Here is a 12228-nt window from a genome sequence, read left to right on the forward strand (position 1 = left end):
AGACATAGACTATAACTACAGCCTAAGGGGTTTAGTTTAGATATGAGGTTTTCCTACCAATGGACGTTAGAGTAAGAGGTTTTCACATCTCTCTTTTTGGTGGACTTAAATAGTGCTCAGAATAGGTTTTACGTGTGCAGGACAATTTGTGGGAGCCCTTCCTGAAGTGGGAGAGGGAGGAATTAGATGACCTTTCATGGTCTTCGCTCTTTCTCTCTCTCTCAGGACACTGTGAGTCCTCAGCCTTCGATATAACTCACTGCCTCTCGGGCATGAGCCTCGGTGAAATAAGAGAGGAGACACTTCTGTTTCTTGAAAACTTTTATTTGGTTTCTATATTCAGCCATAAACACACATTCCTCTTAAGACTGTAAAAGTCTTTTCCTCTAAACAATTAACTTTTTATTAAAAAAAAAAAAAAACCTGAAGGTGCACTTGCAAACTATTTATTTCAATCATTTGTGTAAAGAAAGTAAATTCAGGCTATGTATAGTTACTTCTACACATGTTATTAATATGAATACATAGAATGTACTTGGCTTGGTAAATAGTTTTAAAACTTCCACAAGCCTTTGAATTGAGTTTTATTTGAAAAATAAAAGAATATCATCCTCAGTCGTGTTTCACAAGGATGGAGTCATCTCTTCTAGGTCCGCCCATTGCTCCTTGCTTTTGGAGAAAACTAGGATCTGTTTTGGGTCCATTCAGCACAGTTTTCTTCACTCTCTGCCCAGGACCCAGATTCCCACAAAAATAAGACAAACTGAGAAAGATGATTAGAGCAAGAAAGTCTCTTCTGGGCCCTGTCACTAGATTCAGATCAGATCCTTTCTAGCCTTTTATTCTCTGGTCAGGTCAGATAGTGCTTCATTTTATGGCAAAGTTTATGTCAGAACTGATGCTCTTTGTTTCGCCATCACACACATTCAACAATATTCATCTATGGAGGAAACATAGAAATTTAAACCTTCCTATTTTGGGGTTAGTAACATAATCTTCCATTTCCAATATTTTCAGATGTCTTTAGCCCAACTGCGTGTTTACTGAATAGTAACAGACTGTGGTCTTAGAGCCAGATCTTGTTAAAACTTGATTTGTTGAGAACATCAACTAAAGAGAAATCCTCGCCAAGACATGAAGCACTTCACCTCGTCGGGAGGGGACCCTGCTCCCTCCCTGCTAAGCAAGAGCATGGTCAAACTGCCCTTTCTCCAGGCCTTCAAGTCCGTCAGCCCAGGTCGAGGTCGGCATGCTTCGATAGGGGTCCAGAAGAATCCGGAAGCACCTGACAATGAGGATGCCCAAGAAAATAAATAACAAAATCACAAAAACAAATGTGGTTTTCTGTTCTAGAGACATGCTAGAATCTGATGATGTATTCCCAAGAGGCGCTAGGGGCGAAGGGATGGGCTGTCCTCCATCCATCGTCCAGGGAAGCCAGAGCACAGGATCTCCCTGTTTCCTTTTCTTCCATCATCAGTCTGCTGAGATCATGGTGGCTGCACCTTGGAGAGGCTGAGATATCTGCTGGAAGAAAGAAAGGGAAGGAAAGTAATAGCTATCAAATAGCAACCTTATTTCTAGGCTCACAGTCATGTTTTTCAGAGAGAAGAAGAAATCCCTAAACTTTTTCGCCAGAGATGCTTAATTCTGTATAATTATGGGGAAAAATATTTTACTCCTGCATGAAATTACCAGACTGTCCTCAGAGCAGCCACCTGGGGCCAAGAGAGATGGGCAGAGAAGGCACCCGGAGTACACAAGATGAGAAATGTGCAAGGTAATGTTGACCTCAGAGTGTGCTGCCAACTTGACATCTAAACCCAGTCTCTCCTGCCAAGTCTCTTTTAGCTTCCCTCCAGTAATATTACTCTCACATCATTCTTATAATGGTACCATTGAATGAGCACCAGCTATGTGCCAGGACTGTGGCTAAACACACCATATGTCAGCCGCTCTACTACAAGCTCCGTGAAAGTAGAGATCTCTGTAACCTCAGCAAGGAAACTGAGGCTGGAAAAGCTTCTTAATATAGAAATTCCCTCAGGAAGCATGGGTTCTGGGCTCTGGCCCCGGCCTCCATTTTACTGCTAAATGCATGTAGAACCTTGAAGAGGTCACTAAGCTGTAACATTGGAAGTAGAATTGCCTTTGAACCTCTTGGTGCTATAATAAGGATGAATGTCTGTGAAAACCCTTTGAAAAGTATACAAAGAAGAAAAACAAACAAAACAAAGTTTCGCTTCACTTAAGACATAACTAAGGCTGCTGTGACGCTTCTCCTTTGCTTTCTCTTGCCTGGGCCAAGGGGAAAGGGAGGTGTCTCAGGCTCCTAAACCGTCAAGCTACCACGGCTATTTCATTTTTCTTTAGAAATCAAAGACCAGGTTCAATACTTGACCCTGGGAAGCACCTAGAGAACTGAGCTAGGGAAAAGGAATTGATCGACTGCATTTTTTTAACCTTACAGCGACTTCTTACTGTTTAAGACCACTTGGCAGAAAGGAAGAGAAGGAAAAAGACAAGTTATCGCTATTTCCATTTTTCCGACAGGAAAATGGAGGTATATGGATATTATTGTTTGTCTTTAAAGGTAAATTGAAGTATACACAAAGGCCATTAACAGCTTCAGATATTGAATTAAATCTTAAATTTTGTAAAGGAAAGTATCTATATTAGACATTACTATATAGAAAAATCATGACATATTTATTGATGAGTCTGTCTACAAGAAAAATTATTAGCAGAGTAGTCAGCAATGGAAATTAACATGGCTTAAAAAAATTATGCTCAATGAAAATAATCAAACAAATAAAAATAGACATTATGACCTAAAGCATTAACACAGTATTTCTTCAGTTAACTTATAATCATTGCCTTGAAGTATAGCATTAGTGATCATAATAACAGTTTGCTTCTATGCTGACACTTCAAAGTTTATACAATCATAGTTTAAAAAACAGTTTATAAAAGGAATTACAACCAGTATCTGGGAGGAAGGAGTTAGCAGTTTAGGGGGAAAGAATATTTTGCAGCTCCATAACTGAATTTTTTTTTTAAGTCTGGAATAGTTGCAAGGGATTCATTTATGATTCGTTTTTTTTTTGTTTTTGAAGTAAGATTGGGATAAAATTTGGCAGTATTCTTTTTAAATAAGCTCATTAGGAATATAGAGTATGTTGATGGATTGAGTTTGGCTTTGGTTTGCATTTTTGTTTTGTTTTTTGAGGGTTTTTTGGTGAGGAAAACTGGCCCTGAGCTAACATCTGTTGCCAATCTTCCTCTTTTTGCTTGAGGAAGACGGTCCCTGAGCTAATACTTGTGCCAACCTTCTTCCACCTTGCACGTGGGACACAGCCACAGCATGACTTGACAATCAGTGTGCAGGTCCAAGCCTGGAATCGAACCCACAAACCCCAGGCCTCCAAAGCAGAGTGCACAAACTCAACCACAACACCCCCGGGGCACTTTGGGTGTTAATTCTGGATAGGTAACTGGGGCTGAGAGGAGGGAGCTGGAAAGGATGACCAGAGCTTCCAATGCAGCTGTCTTAATGCTTCCGACGAGGGCTATGTGTACGTACCCAAAATACCCAAACTGAACTTAATCATACCAAATATAAAATTCTCCATGGGCTGGGTCAAAAGAAAGTCATGTGGTGATAGAGGAATAGATGCCTAAGCTGTCTCTGCCACAGGCCCTCTTGTCTTTTCATGTCCTACTGAGGATCCCCTCTCTTGGATCCCTGCCCTCCCTGCTGGCTTGCAAGAATCCCATTCTTCATCCATTTCCCTTCAGCCCAAATGAGGCCAGAGTCCTTTTCTTTGTCTATTCTCAATACAGCTGAGACAGGTATGCATTTTCTGAAAGTTCTTTATGAAAACATTACACAATCCAAAAAGGAAATATAGGAAAATTCAAGACCATTTACTGTGTAAACTTTAACATAAAGATTTCTGGCTCTGTGAGGTTCAATGAAAAGAGTGAAGAACTGGGTATAGGACCTTTTGAGTCTAGGATAATGACTCCCCAGCCACAAGCTGGCTGACTTGTATAGTAATACCTTGTTTAGTGCCTCCCTTCCCGCCTCTAGTCTCCACTTGAGAGCCATCTTGACACCCAGGAGCAGCCTTCCCCAGGCTTGTCCTTCATACAAGGCAAAATGCCAAGTCTTTTCTCCTAGCTCAACATCTCATACTTCTAGGCTTCTTCCATACCTCACTTTTAGAGCTGGAATAGCATTCGTTTGGGGCCTACAGTGATGGGTAACCCTTCTAAGAAGCCCCAGCAAATAACCTAGGGATTCTGATTTAGATTAGCAGCCACGTCTCCCTCTTCAGTCTCCCTAGGAATAAGTCTGGGCCCTGGCTCCTTCACAGGGAAGCCAACTATTAGAATGATTTAAAAATCCATTTTAATTTGCAGTTGTACCACCCTATGCTGATTAAAAGGCAGATGCAAGGATATGGTTAACCCTCTTTGCAGCCTGATCAGATGTTTTGAGAAGCCTGCTAAAATATAAATATATATTCTCCAACCCCTTCCAGATTTACCAAATGGATGACAAAATGGAGATGAAAGGATTTTGGCAACTCTACAGTTCTTCATAAATTGTAAGCCTCTCACCTCCCAACATACTGTGGTGCCCAAGTTCTTATTAAAATAACTTCATTTGGTCAGATCATCAAAGGCTCCTGTTAAATGGCAATATTTTACTAAGGAAAGTGACACATTAACACATTAGTAGGGATTTGTCTATGAAAACTGTTTCTACTTTAAGGAGGAGGATGTGAGGTGGTCAGAAAGGGGATTGAAGGAAGGCCTTGCTGAGAGTGAGAGGCTGCTGAGAGGAGCTGGGAGGAGCAGACTTGGGTGCTATGAGCAGAAGACCCAGCAGGAGAGTCCTGGGGAGAGATGAAGGGTAGTGGGTGGCGATGAGATGGTTATAAAGGGATATGGGGATACAGAGACCCAGAAAGAAATGCCAACTATTCCACAATTTTCCCTAGGACTGATTGAAATCCCTGGAAAAGCCTGTTTAATTTCAAACCTGCAATCAGCTAATCAATAATTTACAAATTTGGAAAGCTCAATAGCATGTGTAAGTTAAAGGAAGCATCAGATATAACAAGATGCAGGAAAAGAAATAAATGTAATCACTTGACTAGCACGGTACAAAAATATTCAAAGACATCTACATTTTTTAAATGCTTATCTTGGAATAAAATGTCCCTTTTTGGTAAAAATGAGTCTTAGAAAATGTTTAAAATTGCTTTTAGCTGTAATGATTTCTTTCTTTTAGATAAATAGTGAAACCTGGGCAAGTAAATTATTTCAAAAGATTCTGACACAACCATCATAAGTGTTTATAATAACGAAAGGTAATTATTTTAAGTATAAGAAAGACCAGTTACTCACGGCAGTATTTTAATCCTGAGTGGCTTCCCCCATCACACAGCACATCTATGTCTTCGCTTTGCCAGGTCCATTTGTGTGTGCTCAGGAAATAAAATCTGATTTTAATACTGGACCAAGGAAACCTTAATTAAAAGATGCCATTTTTCAAAAATCATGTAATACTCCCTTTTCTCAAGCCTAGCTCCCTAGACTCTGTGATAGGAACAAAGTCTAAAACATCCTGAATTACTCATGAAGCCCTGTGAGCAGTCCACCTTACCCGGAGTCATTCTCACTATTACCCACTCACTTCAGTTACAGTAATTGGCAAAGAGGCCCTCTCTTTCTTTCCTCACATTTTCTACATACTGCATCAAGATTCATCTTTTTAAGCTCAGATCTTACCACTCATCCCTTCAGAAAACCTTTGTACTCCAATGTCCAAGGCCCTAACCCGCCCATTAACCCCTTTAGGGACCTGATACCCCTGTTTTCTGGACCACGGTTTGAGACATAGTCTAATTTTTCTAAGCTATAAATTTATTTTCATATTAAGTTTAAAAAGGAACAAACATCCAATGACTTTTGGTTTCGAGTAAAATGACCGATGTATTGATAAGAACGAACTTACGTGTAATTGAGCCTGGAGATGCCTGAGGATAACGTCCTCACTTTGTCTGCTCTTCAGCCCAACCTCACACTTGCTGTGCTCCGACCACCTCCAGGTTTCCCCCCTCTGAGCTTTTAGTCATGATACTCTCCTCCTCACCCTGTTCCCATCTGTGGACTTCTCTCCCTCCCTCAGGGTCCACACCAAACACCACCTTGTTGTGGCGCCTACACCTCTCCCTTCATCAGAGTCATGGAGTGCTGTCTGCTCTGTCTCCAGGAGCACTTCCCCTGCATTCTGTGGCAGCACCTATTTCAGGAGAAGTCTCCATGGTGTTCTGCCTCCTTCTCCTTATTAAACAACAAGCTCCTTGAAGAATCCCTTGCTGTTCTGGGATCACTGCCTCTTTAAATAGAGATTGAATTAAATCTCTGGCCCCTCAGTCCCAGAAACCGAATTCAAACTTTGAGGTGCCAGCTGATACAGAGAGGAGGAAAAAAAGCTCATGTCATCCAGCCAAACTGGGATGTCAGACCATTGTGTTTGAAATAGATCTTGTTTCAAAGAATCACAGATAGTCCAAATCACAATGACACTTTAATAGTCACAGATCTCATGATTGGAAAAGCAGTTATTTGGCTCTCTAAATTTTTCTTGGCCTCAATGCTGATGGGTGGGGTCTGAAATAGAAAAATCAGCTGGCGATAAGCAGTTTCCCTTCTATTTAAGGGGTCAACCCTTTCTTACCTAATCTGCTCCTTTGGTGGGGAAGGGCAGCCATTTAAAGTATTCTGAATCCAAATGTCTCACATGGAAACTATAAATGTCAATGTGTACCCTTCTCAGGCCGGGATCCTTCATACATTTCATTTCATTAGCATCTCATTATACAATCTTACAGTAAGGAAAAATATTTTATCTGAAGAAAATATATCTTAAAGCAATGACATGTTTCTTTTCTTTTTAAAGTGACAGCCATTTGGCATCTTGTTCTGTGGAACCGCACACAGGCATTTGATTCTGCCATCCCACTTTTGTGGTCCTTGACTCAAGTGCCCACCCGCCTACAATGGGTTGCAATGATAATAGTTGCAGCAGATGCAGCACACATGTAGTCCTGCCTGGCACAGAGTGAGTGTTCAATAAATAGGTGATGATGAGTGAGTGTGGGCTCTTTATTTCTGATTTCTCTTACACAAGCAAGCACACAAAGGAATGGAGATTATGAGTAAACTACCCCAAATCATAAAAATCAATTACCAAAAGAGTACCATCCCCCAAAGGATGCTGGTTGGCAAGTTTTTCTCCGGCATGCTGGAATGAGTAGAAAGTTGTCATCTCTCAGCTGCTAGCGGTATGCCGGGTACAGTTAAGCAACGCTGTCTGTATTTTAAGTATTCCTAAACCACATAATTGCCATCCTAATTTTTAAAACTTCCAGGCCAGAAACCTAGCTATGTGACTTGACAAAGTGGATGTAAAAACAGTCATCCATTGAGCGAGAACACTCACAGGCTTGTCCAGTTTACATTCACATGTGATGGACAGGACACTTTGTCCTACAAAGACATCCTGTGTACCTGATTTATATTTATCTGGCAGACTAGGGAGACTAATCTGTAGTCTGTAACAGGAAGGGAATTGGCTAGCCAGGCAGGACTGAATTTGCAGTCACTGGCTGAGACAGACTTGCTCAAAGTGCTGCATTATTCTGCAACTGCTCTGAAGCCGACTGTTGAGACAGTAACACGGCTTTCAATGATTAAAGGGATACATATCCTGAGACTGAGGCGAAATAGAATCACCCTCTACCTTTTGAGCTAAAGGAGGCCTCAGCGGCACTGCTGTTTCCATAGCTGGAGTCTCCGGAGGTCCACCTCACCCTCCACCCCACCCACCCACTGCTGCCATGTAAACATCCCAGGCAACCCTTTATACACCTCCCCCCATGGTCGTGAGCCTTCCACAAACCACCTCATCATCTAACTAATTGAATCGCTACACAAGCAAAAGTTATTCACCTACGAGTCTTGTGGAAATTCTGTGTATGAGCCCAGTGAAAAGCAACTTGCATTCCAGGATGTGCACACAAAGATACAAAATGTTTTCTGTAAATTCAAAGAACCAGCCAAGAACTTCAGATAAAGATTTCCTGGCTCTTTCTAGGTGCTTCATGCATTTTAACTGCCCCCCGCCCTCCCTTTTTGGCTCACATAAATACACGGCAACTTTCATATTCTTCTTTTCCAAATACAGCCCTCCTGTTCCAATACAATAGCCCTGATGTTTTAGAATTCACAGGACAGCTAAGGGTAAATATTATTTTTTGTACTCAAAAAATAGACCCAAGTCCACTAGAAAGCCCATAAAAAATGATTTTAAGGACATGCGAATGTGGTCAGCTACGAATGTCAACAGGCAGTTTCAGAACTGTTGCCAGCCCCCACTGCTGCACTGGCTGGTCTGTTCCCTCCGGCTGTCCCTGCAGAGTCAGCCTGCAGACACTTCTGCTTGGGTTTGGGAGTGGACCCTGCTGTTCCCAGCTCACCGATGCTTGTCAGCTCTGGGTCAGCGGGCCACCTTTCTCTTCAGCCTGAACCCTAACCTCAGCTTGACTTCTTCCCTATCTTCATCTTCTTCCTAACATCTGCTTGGAGAGTTTTAAAGGGACTGCAGGGCAAGGCTGCAGCCTCGCTGAGAACATCAGAAAAATACCACGCCAGTGCCCAGTCAGCATTTGGGGGTATCAAAAGGCACCACCAGCAAACTAAACTTAACTTCAAACAATAAACCTCCTGTTCTGCCTAGTTTTCTTTCTCCTTCCTTGTGTGTTTCCTAGTGAAAAAGACTGCTTGCTGATACCTCAAAAGCCTAGGGCTGCACACTGCTCATCACCCGGAGACACCAGGGACAGTCAGTGCTGTAATTGTGAGTTGTTGAGTTGTGATCCTTCATAAACAAATTAAAACATCCCTGTTACATTTCAGAAGGTTGCACGTTATAGGTGAATGGAAAAAGAAATATTGTAACGGGCAAACAGCTTTCAAGAATAATTTACTGCAGCTTAGCAAAGAAGAAAGCCTGGTTTACTTCTCCTCTATCCAGTATCAGTAGCATTATAAACTTAAGCATGCTTTAAAAATAAAGGCGTTATTACATTTTACCCCTTCGTTATTAACTTTACCTAGCAACTGTTTAATTAGACTTTTAGCTAGATTTAAATTCAGAACTTGGATCCAAAAGGCATCTATGCGATTATGCTCATGCATAAATTGTAAAGTTAGAGAAAAGCATTAATTAGCTCATCAAAGACACAGTTTTGGTGAAGTACCTGGATCTGGCTGAACAAACACTTGATCCATTTCCTGGTGGAACAGTTACAGGTAGTTACAAGCCTCTTTAGTTTCCATTCTTCCCGACCAAGCTGTGTTAAAGCAGTAGGCAGTGGTAGCTGCAAGCAGCTCACCCCAGATCTAAAGCTGTTGTTTCAGGCTTAGAAACTTCCCATTAAAACCCCCGAGTTACAGGAGCATCGTCTTTCTGTGTGAGGCATCATTAGCGGCCAATACGGCGGCTTCTTTGAGGTGAGCCATGATTTCAGTTCTGCCTCAGCAACTCTTCAGAGGATTCTGCTTCAGTGAGTAGAGGCAGTATCCTAGCAGTGTGTCTGAAATCGTCTTCAAGAAATCATTAACATTCAAAAGGAGTATGGGGGAAATATCACAGGGCATTCCCATACCTTTTCAAAATCAAAGCCATAAATCTACCAGTGCTCTGTCTTCTCTATTGATTGTTGACACTATTCCTCTTTGGGGATGTCAATTAGCACCTTGCAGCAACCAGCCTTCATATTGATTACGGTTTATGACCTTCAGGCCAACTTACTTAATGGGAAGACTTCTAGAGAAGGGCATCAACTTAGCATTTGGGAGATGAAGGAAAGACTCCTTTTCCTAAAGAAAATGAAATTGACCTTTCAGAAAAGCAGCAATTATGGGAGGCAAAGAGGAAAGAACAATTAAAAAACAGAACCATATTTTCACCACCTATTTGTAAATTTGCTAGGGTGTAGGTTGCCGGGTCCAGTGTCTCCTTTGGCCAGCCTGCATAATGGTGACCTTGGCATGCGCCTCACCCCACCCAGGCTGCTTGAGACCACTTGATGAATAAAGATAGATCTTTGTTGGGAGAAAGCTGTTCTAACTCTACAGATTCTAGTTACATGGCACAACACTTAAATTATTTTCCTTGGATGGAATGTCTAAATAAATTTGGAAAATATTTTAGGATAAAATTCATCTTTTAAAAAAACGCTTCTCCGGAAAGAATTCAGCATAATCTTTAAGATGGAACATCCTCGTTTTTTGGCAACTCACCACATTCTTTGTTGAAGTGGAAGCATAGTTAGCGACAACACCCACCCACCAAATGATGGGGTGCATGATATTTAAGGCTGACTTTGTGCCTGTCAGCTATGCTGTCTCTTCTGTTCTGGTGAGAAGCGGGCCATTACCCAGTAGCGCCAGGGGACTGGGACAAAGCTCATTTTCTAAGAGGAAAACTCCCATCCGCTGGCAACAGACCACAATCCTGGATTGGCCTCAGACCCAAAAAATTCAAATGCTAAATGTTAAGACCTGATGTCAATCAAACGCTTGACATTAGAACCTAAACTGACGAGAACATGAAGGTCCTTTCCCTATATGTTTTCTGGATTTTTAACTGAATTCCCTTTCCAATTAGTTTTACTTACTGTATTTTCTCTCTCTCTCTCTCTCTCTCTCTCACACACACACACACACACACAAAACAATGGGACAAATGAAATCTAACAGAGCACTATCATTCAATACTAACTGGTATCCTTTGTGCTTTTCAGCCGACGTGCTGGTAGACGGAGCGCCCTGTCTCAGTAATGCCAACGGAGTGTGGTTCAGAGAACATTCTGACCCCACCTCACTTATATACTTATCATTCCATGTGGTAAGAAAGTACTCTAGTTAGAAATGAGCCTGGGTTCCTGCAGGCTCGCCCTGCCCAAGAGGCCTCCTCAGATATTGTTTTAGCCTATAGACTCATTGAGGTGGAAGGGAACATGAGAGGGCCGTGGCTGTCCTCTAGCCACTCCTCAGGCTGAAACCATCCCAGAGAGATCAGCGCCTGGCCTATTTTTAAAACTCTCCAGAGAAGTAGATTCCATAACGCCCTCTGACAACCTCTGTTTAACTCCTCTGCTACTTACTTAGTCTAAATAGGTTGGCGTATTTCTTTTCATTCTATCCTTGCTGCAAAAAGTCAGTCATTAACTACCTCAAAATTTTGTTAGAATGATCTTCCCCCAAGGAAGTTGGACTAAGTAAACCAAAGAACATTTGATGAAGATCTAATGCTACGAAAGATCTTTCAGCCAAGTGTGGATGCTTCGTTTATGAGAGAATTACAATTGGAACTATTGGGAAAGCCCTTCCTCTACACAGTTGCCTTATGTGAATCATCATGAATTCTGAAACAATGAATAAGGATTTATGAAAAGTCCAGTCCTTTGGACATTTCATAGTAGGTCCTTTTTATTTAGTCTTTAGTAATCTTTATAGCTCTTCTCTGAATTCTTGCCCAAATTTTTGCTTTCTGGTCCAGCTTTCAACAGGGAGCCTAGAATGCTACACAGAGCTGTATAAAGCTCAGACTAACATGGAATTGTGATGAAATAGGACGATTTCACAGGTCATATATGCTAGGCTTCTCTTATCCATTCTGATCCCAGGGTTATTCCTGGGTGTTAATTCAGTCTTTCTTTTTAACCACACAATATCATGAGTCAATATTGTTAGATATCCATTTTAAGAACTTTTCCTACATTCTAATTTCAAGTTTCACCTTTAATGGTCGTTAGGTGATGATTCTTTCCTAAACGTCCTATGCTGCACTTTTCCATGAAGAAATAGACAACAAGTATGGAAAAAGACTTCACGAGCTGTCAAGCTTTATGCCACCGCAGGCTGTGTTATTATTATTATTATCATCATTGTGTTTCTTTCTGGCTCTGCCTAATTCTCAAAATAAAAGTGAATCAATTCTTGGTATAAGATTCAAAATATAAATGATTTTCTTTTCATTTTTTTTCCTTTTTTTTGGGGGGGGGGAAGATTAGCCCTGAGCTAACTACTTCCAATCCTCCTCTTTTTGCTGAGGAAGACTGGCCCTGAGCTAACATCCATGCC

The 12228-nt window shown here is 41.4% G+C and overlaps 1 protein-coding gene across 12 annotated transcripts; it reads right to left on the minus strand.

The window, feature by feature from the left end:
- Positions 1 to 303: 303 nt before the first annotated feature.
- On the minus strand, positions 304 to 9638 carry CTXN3 (cortexin 3). 12 transcript variants are annotated; one of them, XR_011425086.1, is made up of 3 exons: positions 9339 to 9638; positions 5419 to 5540; positions 304 to 1524 (listed from the first exon to the last, which is right to left on the minus strand). XR_011425086.1 is itself a non-coding variant. In XM_005599458.4 (3 exons), exon 3 carries the CDS (start codon positions 1423 to 1425, stop codon positions 1180 to 1182), a length of 246 nt encoding a protein of 81 aa, XP_005599515.1. In that variant the 5' UTR covers positions 1426 to 1524; positions 5419 to 5498; positions 9339 to 9476; the 3' UTR covers positions 304 to 1179. The 12 variants fall into 12 exon arrangements, 8 of the variants coding, with proteins under 8 accessions (XP_005599515.1, XP_023473538.1, XP_014586188.1 ...); XR_011425087.1 differs by having other exon boundaries at positions 304 to 1527; positions 9339 to 9617; XR_011425089.1 differs by having other exon boundaries at positions 304 to 1527; positions 5419 to 5498; positions 9339 to 9502.
- Positions 9639 to 12228: the final 2590 nt, after the last annotated feature.

This window comes from Equus caballus, chromosome 14 (genome assembly GCF_041296265.1).
Source record: "Equus caballus isolate H_3958 breed thoroughbred chromosome 14, TB-T2T, whole genome shotgun sequence".
Taxonomy (NCBI): Eukaryota; Metazoa; Chordata; class Mammalia; order Perissodactyla; family Equidae; genus Equus; species Equus caballus.

Excerpts from the sequence above, each read along its gene's own strand:
- CTXN3 (XM_005599462.4), bottom strand. The coding sequence starts at position 1,425 with ATGGATGGAGGACAGCCCATCCCTTCGCCCCTAGCGCCTCTTGGGAAT.